General features: G+C 36.5%; 2 protein-coding genes across 5 annotated transcripts; one reads left to right on the top strand and one right to left on the bottom strand.

Moving 5' to 3' along the window:
• The first annotated feature begins 230 nt into the window (after positions 1-230).
• Positions 231-7,462, top strand: LOC118264054 (cytochrome P450 9e2-like). Of its 4 annotated transcripts, none has more exons than XM_050704912.1 (11): positions 231-394; positions 1,176-1,380; positions 1,716-1,876; positions 2,589-2,726; positions 2,951-3,150; positions 3,480-3,615; positions 3,935-4,027; positions 4,349-4,570; positions 5,206-5,306; positions 6,592-6,760; positions 7,194-7,462. In XM_050704912.1, the coding sequence occupies exons 2-11, from the start codon at positions 1,178-1,180 to the stop codon at positions 7,361-7,363; spliced, it is 1,593 nt and encodes a 530-aa protein (XP_050560869.1). In that variant the 5' UTR covers positions 231-394; positions 1,176-1,177; the 3' UTR covers positions 7,364-7,462. The 4 variants fall into 4 exon arrangements, with proteins under 4 accessions (XP_050560869.1, XP_050560872.1, XP_050560870.1 ...); XM_050704915.1 differs by lacking the exon at positions 231-394 and adding an exon at positions 556-696; XM_050704913.1 differs by lacking the exon at positions 231-394 and adding an exon at positions 591-730.
• Positions 7,463-11,019: 3,557 nt separating this feature from the next.
• LOC118264061 (ETS homologous factor) lies at positions 11,020-13,570 on the bottom strand (the record flags this gene model as incomplete). Its single annotated transcript, XM_035576404.2, is given in 1 exon segment — positions 11,020-13,570. A coding segment is annotated over 1 exon segment (240 nt), but the record flags the coding sequence as incomplete, so codon positions are not given.
• Between the last annotated feature and the right edge of the window lie 3,955 nt (positions 13,571-17,525).

The raw sequence follows: 17,525 nt of genomic DNA, 5'->3' as shown, positions 1-17,525 counted from the left end.
TCCTAGATAAAATTGGAGACTAACAAGTGCATCCGTCTTTGTGTACCTAAATTGCTTTGAGACAACGCAGCAAAGAAACATGTAACTACAATAAATAATATATTAATTTCATCACTTTCTTGTGTTAAGCTAGAGCTTAAAGGGCTAGTAACTAAAATTTCTAAGTCAAAATGGCATAAGTATGAGAGATAATGGAATAAGTAAGTCATGAAGCTTTAGTACAACTTATGGAAGTACTACTATATTTATATAACTTCTGTAATCAGTAAATACAAGTATACAATGTATTTATTGTATAATTACGACAGATGCGCCACACACTAGTCAGTCTCGGAACACTACCACAGACGCCGGTTGTTCCGTTCATAAACATTTTGCTCTCCGATTTTATAAGGTAAGACGTACGATTTAAGTTACACTATCCAATACATTGCATGTCCATTTACTACATAATACAATAATCACGTTTATGACGTCATTGATTGTTATTTTATCACTAGATTTTTGTTTGTTTTGCTTTATCGATCTCCTATTTGAGGATTGTATGTCTCGCTTCATTGAATAAGTACTTTTTTGGTACATTTTATCTTTTAATGGTTGATAAAAGTTCTTTTGTTTGGTTTTAAATATATTCGTTTGCATAATATTTAGTCACTTGGTACATACAGTACACTTGTCTGTGTTTGCGCAGTGCCGGTTTGTAGTCTACCAGTGTTCACCTTTGTGACAGGTTTTCCTTCTATTACTATGTAATTTGTTTACTAACAATGAATAGATCACTGCAATTTGCTTAATTACCTCAACTATACATTATTATCATCATTCATAATTTTCTTGTATGCAATTATCCGCCACGTTTTTGTAATCTTCGTAAAGTACAACAATTTACTTATAGTTAATTTACTTATTTATAAAAATATATTACGAACTCCATCGCAGAAATATCCACCTACACACAAATCCATGGTAATATTTAAATTCACGGCCATAACATATTGTTGTTTACATCTTACGTACCAGCACAACAAGCTACCATTAACTGTCAAATACGTATCTTCATTAGATTTCCAATTCGATGTCTTTGTGACAGAGCTTAAAATCGATCGATGATTATCATGACATTATTTATTTCATTTTTGGATCTTTGAAGTTATGTTTTTTTTCTTTCTTTCCAGCCATGTTGCTCCTACTCACGTGGGTGGTAGTGATCATCACCGCCGTAGTGCTATACCTGCGCCAAACCTACAGCTACCTGCGCCGCGATGGCATCAACCATCTGCCGACTATCCCATTCTTCGGCAACCTCTTCTGGGTTATGTTCCAGAAGGAGCACTTCGTTGATCTCATAGCGAAGGTTACCAATGCCTTCCCTGATGACAAGTAAGTTTAGTCTTTATAAGTATTTTTTTTAATCGTCAGTAGTCACTAATGTAACTATGGAGCACATGTGTGTCGTCGGAATGCTGCTCATGAATATGAGCCTCAAGCATGGCTTGAAACTAGTCGAGTTCTTCGTCAAACGGTAAACATTAATAATGAACTCACAGTAAAGTTATAACTAAAACTTCTTTTTCTATAACCCTAAGACTCGTGTACACAGCATTATCAACTTCATGAACGCGAGCCCTTACTTCTTTGAAGCATATACAAATAATCGCAGCATTCTTTCTACCTCCATCTTTATTATTAGCTCTTCTTCTTACAAATGTTTCCAGGATAGTTGGTAACTACGACATGATGACTCCGATACTGATCATCCGAGACCTGGAGATGTTGAAGCGTGTAACTGTGAAGGATTTCGAGCACTTCATAGACCGGCGCAGCTTCACCTCCGAGTTGGATCCTATGTTCGGGAGAGGTCTACTGCTGCTGCATGGTGAGTGAACATTGAAAGAAAGACAGAAAGAAATCATTTTTTAGGTAATTATGTAGGTATACATATAAGTTGGAATGGTTAGGAATAATCGTTAAACCTATTACCTATATTCCGATTAGTAAGAACATCGTTATTGGAAAACTGTAAATGGCTTATGGTCCCTCGATAACATAAATGATAATGAGCCATAATAATTTGATGAATTTAAAAGGAACACAAACCTCATACCATTACATTCTCCCACTCATTACGTTATTTTTTTCTAAACTTATCAACTACCAGTGCACAGTCTAATTGTACGCGATTTCGAACTTGTCCCAACATGTCGGTTCTTGAACAACGAGTATTATGTCAGATGCTGGTCTCTGCAACATTCATGACGTCAAGGTCATCTACGTAGACTTCAGTTAATGAACGACACAAGAAGACCCGTTAATGTCCCTTTTTTAGTCTTTTGAAAAAGAAAGACTTATATTTAGCCTGTTTTGCACCGATGGTCTCGTTGGTGAAACGATTTCAAATGGAACTTCTTTACAAATATCTCCAGACAATACTAATGTCTCTTGGTTTGGTTTGCACTGAATTTTATTGGATAGTAGAATTAGAAGAAGTCAGAAATTGTGCGTGGTCCAAAGTTCTCTCTCTATCTCAGAAAGTTGTGTAGATACTTTACATCTCTCTCTCATCCCAGTAACGTTATTTAATTTTCCAGGAGATGAATGGAAGGCGATGCGGTCTACAATGAGCCCAGCCTTCACCAGCTCCAAGATACGGCTGATGGTGCCGTTCATGGAGGAGGTTTGCTTGGACATGATCAAAGTACTCAAACAGAGGATCAAGGATTCTGGAAGTAAGGACACGCAGTTCATCTATTATTTAGAGTATAATTTAACTTTAAAATAATATATGACCTTAATAAATCACTGGTTCATTGGTCGGTCGCGTTCAACAGAGTTCTGGAGAGGTCAATGGCCTATAGTGGACTGAACAAGCTGATAGTGATGGATAAACCACTTTAATGTTAACAATACTGTAGACTGTAGATACCTACATACCTAAGTATTTGTCCCACAGCTTCTTACTACGACATGGAGTGTAAAGAAGTGATGACGAGGTACGCGAATGACGTCATCGCCTCGTGTGCCTTCGGCCTGAAGGTGGACTCCCTGACGGCAGACAGTGAGTTCTACGTGAACAGCAAGGCCATCACCAAGTTTACTTTCTGGAGGTTCATGAAGGTCATGTTCTACAGGCTGTTCCCTTCCGTGGCCGGGGTAAGCAGTGTACTCAATGTCCTTAGTATTAAACTACTCTTCTGTCATTTTTTGGTCATCTTTTGAGGAGAACTTTGGCGTTAGAAATACCTCACGCTTTTGGTCGAGGATATTTTATAACTAAAGCTATACTATTGGAATGTGCCATATTCTTTGTGCAATATTCTTTCATTAAACACATAATCGGTTTACATAGGAAAACTGTCTGACAATTTAATTATTTGACACTGGCGTCAAACAGTACAGACCGAACCACTCTCCACACCCAGTCAGCTATATTAACAATAGTAGGTTTAGCTGAGCAATCACTCATCTTCCTCTTACTTCAGATGATGCAACTCTCACTAGTGCCAAAGGAGACAACAGACTACTTCACGAATGTGGTCCTCGGTACAATGAAGAACAGGGAGCAGAACAAAATCGTCAGGAACGATATGATCAACATCCTCATGGAAGTTAAGAAAGGTAGAGTGCAACTTATAAATCGCTGGTGCCAATCCCCGAAGGAGTACAACAGACTACTTCACCGTAATGCCGCTTTACAATGGTTTCACCATGTGTAATACAGGGAGCTTATTGCCAAATACTGGGCACAATTCTAGGTTCAGTGTTACTACTGAGAAATTTTCGAAAAACCGAAACAAGGCCCAGTAATACTTTGCCGGACTCGGGAATCAAACCTGAGGCTTCTTGCCCAGCAGTTGACCTACTAGGGAGCTATAAATCTTCTAAGACAAAAGTAACTTTGCTCGTAATTAAACTAATGATTTATAATTGTGTACAGGACAACTCACTCATGAGAAGGAAGGTAAAGACGCTGACGCTGGCTTTGCAACAGTTGAAGAGTCACATATCGGGAAGAAACCACATAATTATGGTATGTATATGTGTCAAAACGGACATTGACAAAATAGTAGTTGTAAATTATAAGAGAAAAAAGAGGCCATTTTTTATTTTATCCATATTTGTATCACAGAGAACAGAATAGAGGAAGTGATCTGATTTATTATTGTATTTCTTTTATTTTATTAAGAAATTAACCAAGATACACACACGCACGCTCCATTAGAAGATTCGCAGTAGAGCTTTTATCCATTAATTACAAGACGTGATTAAACCGTGATTTTCTTACAAGTAATCCTAAAAAACTGTATACATTTCTAGTAGGCCTCATATTTTTCTGAATTATATTCTACAGAGTGGACCGACACAGACCTGGTAGCGCAGGCAGCGTTGTTCCTGTTCGCTGGCTTCGACACAATATCCACGGCGATGTCGTTCATCCTGTACGAGCTGGCGCTGAACCAGGACGTGCAGGAGCGGCTGGTGCGGGAGATCAGGGAGTACGACGCCAAGAACAACGGGAAGCTTGACTACAACAGTATACAGAACATGACTTATTTGGATATGGTGGTGTCAGGTAAGATGGTGTTTTTGATCAGAGTTCATAGTTTTACGTAATGGATTACCAATATTTTACTTATACTCTAGTTACCGGAGGCCCAATTAAACCCATTCTTAATCCCCAATTATTCGACAACCCTTAAACTCCTAGCCCCTAAAACACCGATAAGCGACAACGCACTTATAACGCCTCTAGTGTTTCGGGTATCAATGGGCAGCGACGATTGCTTATCCGACTGCTCGTTTACCGGCTTGTACCATAAAAAGTTAACTATTATTATTAATCTTATTCCTGGTGACTTAAAATTATGCGTACGCGAATTTATACAATGATATAGTACAATAATACTATGAAGGTATAATTTGTGATATCATCGTCATAAAATTGCCTTCCGTCCTCTCCGATAACGCCCACCATTTTCGATGCTCATATCATTAAAAAAGTTAATTTTGTTTATCATACTTTAATTATCTGAAGCTAAAATTAACATTGATAACATTCCTAATTAACTCCCTGCTACAAACTTCATTGAAGTTGATAACACAAGTACCTAATATTAAAAGAATTGACTCTCTTGTCCGTACAAACTTACAAAGTACCTATTATTATAATTATGTTCAGTTTTAAAAAGAATTGATGATTGTTTCCAGAGGGTATGAGACTGTGGCCAGCAGCTCCGTTCATGGACAGAGTGTGTGTGAATGACTACAACATTGGAAGACCCAACAAAGAAGCTACCAAGGATTTGATCGTAAGTAGAATAGCACTGAACTTGATTGAATAGATTCTAAAATTGTCACGTGTCGGTCACTACTGCCACTGAGGATCCGCGACCGCTTAGCTGAGGATTTGCCTTCAACAGTTTTCTTTCGGCAGTTAATGCTTTAAGATACTTAATCAAGAGGGCTTGTACCCTTTACTGGGCGTATGAGTGTGTGATTTCGGAAGTTAGAACTCATCTATTTTATCTACGTAGGGCTTTCTATCTCAACATCATCATAAGTATTGACTACGCTGCTGACCGAAGCCTCTTCTCGCACGGAGAAGGTTTGAGCATTAATCACCACACTTGCTCAATGCGGGCTGGCTTTCTTGATTACCCCATTGGAAAAAGTTTGATTTTATTTATGCACAATCTTTATACGGTTAGTGCCTACTAAGTAGTATTATTTTAGCAAACAAATAGAAGTACCTACAATACGTATTGTATTCACTAAAGCTATAAATCATTATCGCTGCCTAGTAGTCGATGCTATAAATAGCGTGCCAGACTTATAAATACTTAATTACATAATTGTTGTCACATTTATCCTTCGGTTTGATGTATCTATTATTGTATTTTCCATTTACATAGTAAGGCAAGTCTAGGGTTATACCTAGACTTACACATGAGTACCTATAGCAGCAGGCTCAGCCGTTATTTGGGTCTTAGCGGGTTACCGAGGCTTGGGCTCGAAGAGTTTATTAGGAACGGGGTGGTTTCAGTCAATAAGAGTCTGACACTCCCTCTCGCCTCGCCCAAGGCGGGAGAAACGTCATTGGATGATTTTCTCCCCTTAAGAGAGTCTTTATTTGGGTATTTAGCATTTATATACCGTAGTGGATGACAAATATTAGTAATGATACGTTTCATAATATCTCTGACTATCTACTAATTATACAAACTGTATTAGGATTATCCATCGCAGCATTTTCTTACTTCAATAGGTTTGCTTTTAATTTTTAAGTGATTATTGTGCTAAACGTCAATTCTTTACAAGGCTTTCTTAGTAGGTAATGCAACCCTTGACTTAGTTCCCATTGGTTGCCAACAAAACAACACCTAATTAAATAGGTACAAATCATTTTAACCAACATTTTACGGCACATTGTATTCTATTTCCATTGTTCTAAGTTCTGGATTTCTATAGCCTAATATTTAATTTTTATTTATTTTTTTATTTACCCTGCACTTTTTTTACAAACTTATTTTACTAATAGTTTACAGTATATTGTATTTTATTTTTATAGTTTTAAGATCTATATTTCTTTGGCAGATTCGTAAGGGCCAGTGTATTGTGATCCCGGCGTATGCCCTCCACCGAGACCCTGAGTACTTCCCCAACCCTACGAAATTCGACCCGGAACGGTTCTCCCATGAAAACCGGGACAAAATCGTCCCGTTCACTTATTTACCGTTTGGGCTGGGACCTAGGAATTGTATCGGTGAGTTCTACGTATATTTGTTTTGCTTTTCAATTTTAAATGAATGCCTAGAACTAAGGACTTTGTTTTAAACTAAGTTTTCTCGTTGAATTTTTACACTGTGTTAAATTGTAAACTACACGTAACACGTATAGGATTTTCCCAAAATAAGTGTTTTGAAGCAACTGTCGAGTGTCGACGGCAATATAAAGCAATATGAAAAAAAAAAAATTATAATTCCGTGCTACTGCAACGAATTTCGAGAAATTTGTATAAAATTTTGGTATTTTGTCTAACCCGGGAATTGAATCCGAGACCTTTGCTACACTTGAAAACACTGTGTAAAAGCGTTGTGATTACCTAGTACCTATGCACTTATCTATTTCAAATGTATGACATGTTATTTTCATTACTTGTTTTAATGTAATTGTAATTTTTGTTTTCCTTCGTGCAGGATCCCGCTTCGCCCTGTGTGAGGTGAAAGTAATGCTGTACTTGTTGCTCCGTGACCTGAAGCTGACCACCTGTGACAAAACCCCGGTCCCTGCGCGGCTGAGCAAGAATGGCTTCGAAATGTTAATCTACGGCGGTGCCTGGGTTCGATTGTCTGTTCGCACTGAATAACGCATTATGGAAAATATTTGTTAATTATTTCGTAAGGAATGTAAATATCTATTGTTGTATGTAAGTTTTATATTATTTTAATAAATATACTTTTGTATACTTAGCCTATTAATGGATTACCTATACTAAGAACCAAACTGTTAATGTATTAACCAAATATAAATAAACAATTTAAGTAACTATTTCCTAAGAGAAGAAACTTACCTTGTTTATCTCTTGTTTTAAGAATTTTATTCAATGCCATCTACACAGACATATGAACCTCTGAGATTCAACGACAGCGCCATCTGTTATGCAGTAGCACAAACAAACAGTAACCTAACTTACCTAACCAAAACAGTATTGTATCTATTACGCAATAGATGTCGCTACGAGTGACTAGCACTCATTCGCAAAGTTATAGAGATTCTATCGTAATTTTAATTGTATTATGATAATCATAATTAATTAGTAATCTAATCTTTATGACTGAAATAATAGATTTAATTATACAAGTTATTAATTATAAAAATACGACTTATTTTTTCTTGCCTTGCTTTAACTTGAAGAAGCAAGTACCTTTTTGCTTACTATCAAAACAATAACTTGCGTAAAGAACTAATATACTACTAGTCACTAGTTTCTAGCAAATGTATTCAGAACTCTTTCCCTTTCATTCTCTGATCCTTTTATTAAATAAAATATATTCTTGCAATGGTAGTAGTAAGTTATTTATAAGACGTAGGCGTATCTACGCGCGGCCTACGGCGGCTACGGCTACACGTGGAAAGGTCATTAGCGAAACTTTACCATGTGTAACACCAAAATTGTTTTTACAACAACTTCCAAAATAAAATTGTTCTCTGAGTACCTCCTAACTTTTATTCTGATCTTACTCAATTCAAAATCACTTTATAAAAAATACTATTAAAAAGTAAGTAAGCATTCTTAGGAGTTAGTAGGTATATTTTTTTGTTTCATCTTTTACTATACCTACCACTAAACTGTCATAAGAATGAATAATCCACTTGATGGTAAAAAGCTACATAAGGAAATTTATAATATGTATACTTTTAAAAAAGCACCTAGCTTCACTAACAGACAGACTGACGGACAATTCAAAAGAGCCTAATTAAGGATTAATTGAAATAAATGCTTTGACTTTGAGCAATAGATACCACACGCGTTGTCCAAAGAATCCTTATCACTCTTTTATATAATAATGATTACCTTAACTAATATTATCTCATATTTACCTTGAACGGGTTCAATTAAGTGTTACGAGTAATCTGATTTCCTCTTCTAAAACTGACTGGAATTTCTCAACAACTGGGAAGGTTCAAACTCGTGTAAGTTTCAAAGCTTGGCGCGTGTAATGATGTAGAGAGAGTGTATTTATTCAGACACATCACTAGGTCATTATAGGACCTTCAGGACACCAGTAACTATATAGACCACTTGCTTGTAGGATAAAAAGTAAGCAAGTCAGCTCATACCCTATCTGTATACTAAATTTCATCAAAATTCGTTTAGTAGTTTCAGCATGGTAGACGGACAACCATCTAAACAAACCTAATTTCACATTTATAATATTAATGTGACGTGATGGCGTATGCACTTATGGGTTTCAAACTAAAAACTTATAGATTAAACTAGCTTTCCGCCCGCGGCTTCGCCCACGTGTAATTCGGTTATATATAGCGCAATTACGTTTTTGACAATTTCATAGATCTGTTTAAGTATTTGCGTCTGATAGTCATCATCCCATGTGAATGAGCTGATGATGGAAGGTACAACTCCTCAACGGTTAGGAGTTGAAAGAAAATTCTTACGAAGTTATACGTACATGTGAGGCTATTAGGTTGACCTGATAATAAAAAGTAAATCTCATTAACGTTAAGAATTTAGGTGAAAATGGATGCGGGCAAATTTCGTCTCTTCACTTGTTTCCTTTTAGCTGTTTGTATGGGTAGTGTTAACACAAAATAGGGATTTAAAGGCGTGATGTTATTAATGTTATGCATGTATGTACATAATTATGTATGTTATTATGTATGTTAAAGAGACGACTGAAAGTTGTCATACAAAGTCTTTTTTTAAGGATGGGAAATCATCAAATGACCTCTCCCGCTCTGGGTGGAACGGAAGGGAGTGTCAGACTTTTACTGACTAAAACCCACCTCGTTCCTTCAGTTGCCCTTTGCGTTCCGGGGCCACGGTATCTCGTTAGAACTTTCCCGCAGCCCCGGCTCAGTTTATCCCGTTTACCCCCTTGGGGGTTGACATTTCAAAAGTCCCTTCTTAGTGCTCACTTATGTTACTAAAGGAACCTCTGTTCAAAATCTCAGACTCCTATACCGAGCGGTTTCGGCTGTGCGTTAATAAATCAGTCACCCAATCGCACCCCTAAATCACGATTGGAGGGTAGTTTGAAAAAACTTATAATGTCAAACATATTTACTTGCCTATGTACGTGTTCATGCCAAGTTTCAAGTTTATAAACCCAAGGAATAAGATTTTTCATAGAAACGTTTTTACCCCTTTTCCCCCCTTGGGGGTTGAATTTCCAAAAATCCTTTCTTAGTGCTCCCCTACATATCCCAAGGAACCTACATTCCAAATTTCAGCTGTCTACGACCAGTAGTTTCGACTGTGCGTTGTCTGTCAGTCAGTCAGTCACTCAGTAACGGAAGAGTTTTATATATATAGATATCAGAAATCTATATGCAACGTCATGCATTTTATCCCCGAAGGGGTGAGCCTATAGTCATATACTGAATTCGATTCCAAGACGCCTTGTCCGGCAATCGCACTTGCGACCACTCGACCAACGAGGCAGTCGTTGTCAGTCATACCAAAAATATGCCTATTAGAGAAAAGTAACCAATATATAAGTAAAATTTCCTCAATAACAAAATGACCATGTAACTCCATATACCAGTGGCCAGCTCATCACGTTCCAGGGTATGTACTGCGTAGGTACATGCCACCGGCCTTACAAGGAAGAAATGACCGCTGGAATACCACAGCTATGTAATTGACGTACAACCGTTTGTCACTGCGGTTACAGAAATTCCCAAAAACAATTATTTTGCCCACAATATACTATATATATTATATATATAAGTTTTAATTAAACACCTACGGGTATTGAAACAACAATTAGTCCAATTAAAATGTATATAGGTATATATATATATGTATGCCATGGACAAGACCCCGTTGCCTGATGTTACTTCTACAATACTAAGAGGAAGTCCACGTTAATTAATACTGTATATATATTTAGTTCTGTTATCAGTTGGTTTTTTTTCAGGATTTTCAGTCAATTAATTTGATAATTTTCGTATGAAGTCATATTGGAATGGGAATTACTTTTTAAGGAGACGAAGTCCATTGGTTTATTTACCAATTTGGGAATATTTTGTTCAGTAGCTGGCATTTGAGAATTATTAAATTGGTATCTTCTGGTAGCCTTCATACAACTGAATAATATGAAGTAAAAGTAAAATTAATTATAATATGAAGTATCTACTGAACAAATTATTTGTTTGTGGGTTGGTGTGGGTACCCATCGTTAATAGGATAAACGAATTGTTGTTTTTCGTCATACAGAGGCTTAATTTTCACCTTGGTATATGTTCCTTAAATAATGGGGTTGTATTAAAACAATGGTATTATTTCACATTCATAAATCGTATATTTCTCTTCTTATTTTCACATAACTATTAAGAAATAATACATAAAATCTGTCTTTTCATCAATTGCACGATAATTATACATCTACAGTTTACTAAGAAATAAAGAAAAAATAATCTTATCATGAACATAATACGAAACAAAATTGTTTAACGCCTATAAATACTTAATAACTGGAATTATGCACCTTTGTGACTTACAAACTATTAAAAATGGAATAACTTTGAGAACATGACATGGCAGACACATCTTTTGTTGGGAAAACTACTATATATAAGGTAAACAGTATGTATATATGGACTGGCTACAAGTAAATGCTTTTAAAACTATTGTACTTAAATGCGATGCTCATTAAAAACATCTTGTAAAAGAAAAATCTAAATCAACAAGTATATTATGTACCTATATATTAAAATATAATTGTTTCCCAAAGTAGTTCCACATTAATATAATGTAAAGTATCAAGTTCCACTACAACAGACTAGCCATAACTTAGATCTTAATACATTTCAAAATGAACCTAATTACTATTGTGAAGAGAGTTAAAATCGTTGTTCTGTTAAGACACAGGCTTTGTACTGTCACTTTATATAAAGATACATAAATAAATATATGGTAAAATCAATCTTATTCCATAAATTATTATATTATCTGTTATTTTAATAAATATATTAGTTTTCGTTGAAGGATGAGGTTAATATATTACTATATACGTGTGTATACATAGTTACAATATATGGCTATGTACATAACATTGCTGTACTGGATAGCAGATGACGGCTGAAAGGAACTATTTACAGAAAAACAATGTTTCAATTTATCTTACATCACAGCGTGTGCCTGAGAGTCGCAAACTTAAACACTAGAACATATTAAAATTAAATTGTCAAAAACATGATACTTTTTACTTTTTAAACCTTAAATTAACAAATCTTTTCCATCAAAACTAATCTTTGGCCTGCAGATCTTTCTTGTCATTTTATTTTTATTTGCACAATATTGCGCGCTTTTTTAATATTAAGATTTTTAATTTTAAACTAACACTGAGACGGGAATTTTAAATAACAGTATAAAATTTATTTAAATTACAATTAGAGATGAATTTATGATGAAATATTAGTTCGAGAAATGACATGAATTCAAAGAAACTATGAAATTAAGTACATTATCGTTTTACGTATACAAATACATAATTATGGCAACTTGAAATATGCTTAAGTATACTATGAAGTAAGTGGACACTAAACAACTTAGAGCTATTTATAAATTAATTGGAATGTTCGCAATATCATAACACACTACGTATTACACACACGTATCATACGGTAACAACAATTAAAAATACTTTATCAAAAATTCGTAATGTTCCTACATAAACAACCATCAAAATTTTTGTTCGACAGTACAATCGTACATCGAGAATAAAATACTAATAAAATTACTTAAAAAAATAATATGGACGCACCGACACATCGCGTCGGCACGAGTTAATTGACGGCACAATCCAACCGATCGGTATCCAACCAATACACAGTATATCCAACAAGTAATTGATCCAACATCCACGAGTACAACCATTGAAACTATTTCGATTCAAACATTGAGCCTATCTTAGCTAAATACATTCATATAACTTTCGAAACACTTAACTTCGAGACCACCTCCAAGTTGCACACCGCGCCCGAATTTTGCTAGCAATATTTAGACTATAACATGAAAACATTTGTTAAACATTACGTATTTATTAATACAAAGATATCATAAGAAAAATTACGTATAAAGAACACGATCATGACTAAAATCTAATTTAAATATTTCAGCCCTTGATCTCAACAACAACCGTACGCGGCCGCGGCTCGGTACGTCAACCATGTTGCCAACTTGCAGTAAAGTTGAACTTAAATAGTAGTCGTTAGAGTGTTCCAAGACAATCTAATGACCATCTAAGCTTGGAGGTGATCCCACTTCATCCAAATAACCTGATTATAACTATTCATTTCAATAATGCCCTTGGGTGGAACGATGACTTTTTGCAAAAATCAATTGACATTATCATAGAATAGACACACATTAACAAACACTTCCTCTGTCTCTGTCACCGAACTGTGGCCAGCTATCATCTCGACTTGTCTGCCCAAACTTACCTAATTACTGTATTTCGTATTCCTCCTACTCCTCCAAGGACAAGATTCTAGATACTAAACGTAACCATCATCATATCACTGTTTATCTTACTCTGAGCATCGACTTTCAACAAATTTTAGCCTAGTAGTACTTTGTTCATTTAAACTAAGAATAAGACATGTCGGTGACATTTTCTGATTTCACTTTGACAAAGTTGGGGTTGTCGGTCTTGAAGTCGGGTCCCTTGTGGCCGAACTGGTAGACGAGGCGCGCCGTGGGCACGGACACCAGCACCATCTGCCGGTAGTGGTACCGCATGGCTCGGCTGAACTTCTCGAACGTCATGTTCTCGTTCTGCTTCATGTGGCCCCACAGCTTCGCCACCTCGTCTGGCTTCACGAACCTGTAACGTAACACGCTTTGTTAGTCTAATCTTATTCATGTTAACAAAATGCGCTGTGAATTATGCATTTACAACGTTGTCGCCAGACACGTGCTGCGTGTCATTGTGTGGGATCTATGTGTTTGCAAACATACAACCGACCGTAAAACGATAGAGCAGACACTTTTATGTTCTAATTCTAGTTTTGAAGGTTTATTGTACTTTTATAGTACTTCATTTTCATCTATAAGGTCGCTTTGTCATATATTGCGGCAAGTAATTCCTTGGAAATGCAATTATTAAATACAATTATCATATTCAGTGTTGGCTACTGTGATTCACTGCTCAACTTGAAAAGACTAAAATATTTGTATTTGTGAGCCGGTGCACGACACCCTCTTTGTTTCGCCTGCACATCACACTCCTCGGAAGTATGACTATGGAGACGAGCAACCTTTGTCAATACGTGAGCCCCATTCAACTAACTAAATTAGTATACACCTTAGACTTTTAGCATCAAGGTCCAAAATGCATCGTTTAACATCAGCGCATTAAGTATGGGCCACATTTTTTTTTTGTTAATTATTATTATATTATTTTAATTCAATATTGCGCTTATATAACATCGATGAATAAACAATTATAATCAAGTCAAGTTCAACTGGAAACGATAATAACACATCTCGTCATATAATTTAATGCTCATTAAATGGATTCTCAGCCTTTATTGGTTAGACTGGTATACTTGTAGTATATGCGAGTAGTGTGTGTATAGGCAACCGTGTCAAGTTCTGATGCAAAGTGTCCAGATAATTGTGTGCAGAGTCAAGGATATCTTGTTGCAGTCATTATCGGCATAGTTAGCGAACGTGACGAGGAGCCGGCGGACGGACAATACAGACGCGACCGATGTGAGATCAAACATAAATATAGTCGCGCACTGACGCTACTGCTGCACTGTCTCTGCGCCGCAACCGATGATTAACCGTTCATTGTGGCCTACCGTTTATTTAATGGCTTTCATCGTTTGCTCTAGCTGCAACCACATTAACACTTGATCCGACTTTATAACCTTTGTCTCTTTGTGCCGCTCGCTCGGTAATTAATACGTCATTTATAAACTTGGAGTTCTAATTCGTTACTTAAATATCATTCAACAGGTGCTAAAGAGTAATGTATGAGCAGTTACAACTGGTTCATCGACTCCGATCAATGGATTTAATCAGCAAGTTCCTATTTATAACTTTCCTTTTGTATTTAACAACGTTTAACATTGAGAGTCTAGGTCGAATGCAAATGACTGAACGATTCGATATCGCAAAGGGAATTACGTGTTAGCATCTATTCTATAGTTGTTCATAAAACTGTGAGACGAGAGCCGTGGCATTGGCGTAGCGTGTCCGAAGCCGTTTTTTTCTTCGACTCATCTGTTATAATTGCGTTTTTTCTCATCAGCGGCGGACTGTCATTGGGTCACAATGCCACATCCTGATCGATTGCCACACCGAACCTTAGCTGATAATAACCGATCGTTTGTTTCGCTTCCGACATCGTTGTTTGAAGTTTATTGCTCATTTACTTTCCGTTTTTTATAATCTAATCGTAACTTACTGTTCATCACAACACAACAAGCTAAGTCTTCCTACTCTCTGTAATATCTGATTCATGTTCTCCAATAGTATCGAGTATTGAGTATTTCGTGGTCCGAACACGATCGTGTCTAGTTTCCTCCTATGCAACAGGAAGTGCAGGTGCATAATTATTATGAACACTTAATCGTATCAATTTGTCTAACGTGTTGCCGAGTTGAATAACAATCATTATGTTTTAGAAGTTGTTGCTACTTGCGCTGTATTATCATCATTAGCAAGGACGAGGTCTCGTTTGCCGTACAATGTAGAGAGACTTTGTACTCCGCGGGCATTGTAGGCCATTTTCTTCTTTAACTCCCAACAATAGGATGTCATTTTGAAAAAGCCTGCAAGGATATTATATCATTAACCTTGTAAAAGCGTGGTATGAACTATAAAAAATGTGATTCATACGAATTTGGATGCTCGCTGCGTACGAACGAGGCCGGCTGGCGGCCTTGTGTTGTATCGCTGCATCAGTTGGGCCAAGGATCGAGTGTGACCCTACGTGACACGCATGGATACCAAATGTAAGGTGAAAACACTGCGAGGATCATTGCAACGATGACTTGATGACCATATCCAGCCGTAGTGTGTACAAGTAACAATCTTATACCCTATCGAATTACATATTTTTTTATTTAATGAAGCAAATTAACCCCTTGTTGTTATTGTCCGTAATGCATTTTGAAGTATCGGTCGCAGCAAAATTGCTTCGGAGAATTAATGTTATTGTTAAACAAGGACCCAAAATTTGGTCAATTTAAGAGTGATGGGGACTTGAATGACGCACCATAACATACACATATATTACTTACTACGTATAAACACTAACCTGTTCGTACCCCCCTCTCTGAGAGATCCCCCGCGTACGAGTAAACTTGCAAAACGTGACTCTGACTTTCGTAAACAAGTTTCGGAGACCTCCTTTGGTTTTTTTTTTTTTTTTTACCAAAACTTATCTGATGGTGCTCGTCCTTTGTGACTGTGTATGCAAATCAGGGGTTTGTACATTACACGTGCGTACTACAGTAATGTATGTAGAACATTCCTCTTATTTAGTTGTACTATATTCATTTGTTCTAAATTGGACATTCGTCATAACAGCCTTAGATGATGCGGGTGTAAGCAGCTCCTAATCACCGTCTCCTGCCTTCGCATAATTTGTACTGGAGCTATTGACGCAACTGCATGTCAGTTATCGCGTGCCATGCAAATTGCAACCCCGTTTAGAGTTTTGAACTTTGTTAATAATTAGATAATAATCGTTTTGTAGATTTTAAAGTTATTTTTACTGTAAAATAATCTGAGTTATTAATTATCTTAGTGAAATGATTTTGATTATGTTGTTTTAAGTACACGTTTATACATACATATTAGTATATCACTGTTGTGGCCGGGTCATCGTTCCCAGTTATTTAAAACGTATTAAAATAACATGAAGGAATGTTTAAGGAGGTTTACAAAGTCAAAAAAGTATGCTGATCATGTGACTACGATAGCAGTTGTTTTTGTTATTTTTTTAGAGTCTTCTATGAACATTTCAAAGTTTCACTGAAGATAGAAAGTTCGCGCTTACGTCACTCCTTGCTGGGTTTATATCATCCAGTGTCGGTGCAGTGACGAGGCAGCCTTGGCAGCAATTTGCCTTCGTGTCACAACTGGTGCGTTTAAAATGCAAATATATGCGTGCACATACAGTGAAGGAGCTGCGAATTATTTTTGTTTCACATCTGTGGTACAGGGGACATACCGACGGGGAGGTACCGATCTCAATGATGTTGCGATTAATTCTCACACCGTACACGATTCTTGGTAGACAGGCGCCATTTTTAGTGTGTTCTAGCCACGTCCATGTGTTCAAATATATCTGTGTTTCTTATTTACAGTCCGTCTGTTTCGGGCTTTATTGGTTCAGTAAATATTTCACGACTGATAGTTCATACTCCTAAATGCAGACAGATTACAGCGACTCGTTTACATGAGTCATTACCATACTAGCTTTATTAATCTCCTTCGCTAAAATTTTAAATTTAAATTTAAAAACTAGTTCTAACTAGTAGTGGCCGGTATATGATTTGGTTCATAAACTAGTAAATAAATCATCGCACGCTTTGAATGGAGGTGGTAGGAATTATATTGAGTTGTTGACATTTATAGGTTAATCCGTATGAAACGTGAATTAGTTGTATTACCATACAAAGATCACGAGATCGATTTCCTTAAAGAAAACCGACTTTATGCTATTAATGATAAAGTTTCTATTCAAGACGTAAATACGCTAGATGATGAGACTGAAGATATCGTTAAATGTTGTGAAGGAGACGGTTCTACAGTTATAGAAATT

This window comes from Spodoptera frugiperda, chromosome 26 (genome assembly GCF_023101765.2).
Source record: "Spodoptera frugiperda isolate SF20-4 chromosome 26, AGI-APGP_CSIRO_Sfru_2.0, whole genome shotgun sequence".
Taxonomy (NCBI): Eukaryota; Metazoa; Arthropoda; class Insecta; order Lepidoptera; family Noctuidae; genus Spodoptera; species Spodoptera frugiperda.
Note: the sequence above shows the minus strand (reverse complement) of the source record. Positions and strands in the feature narration are given on the sequence as shown.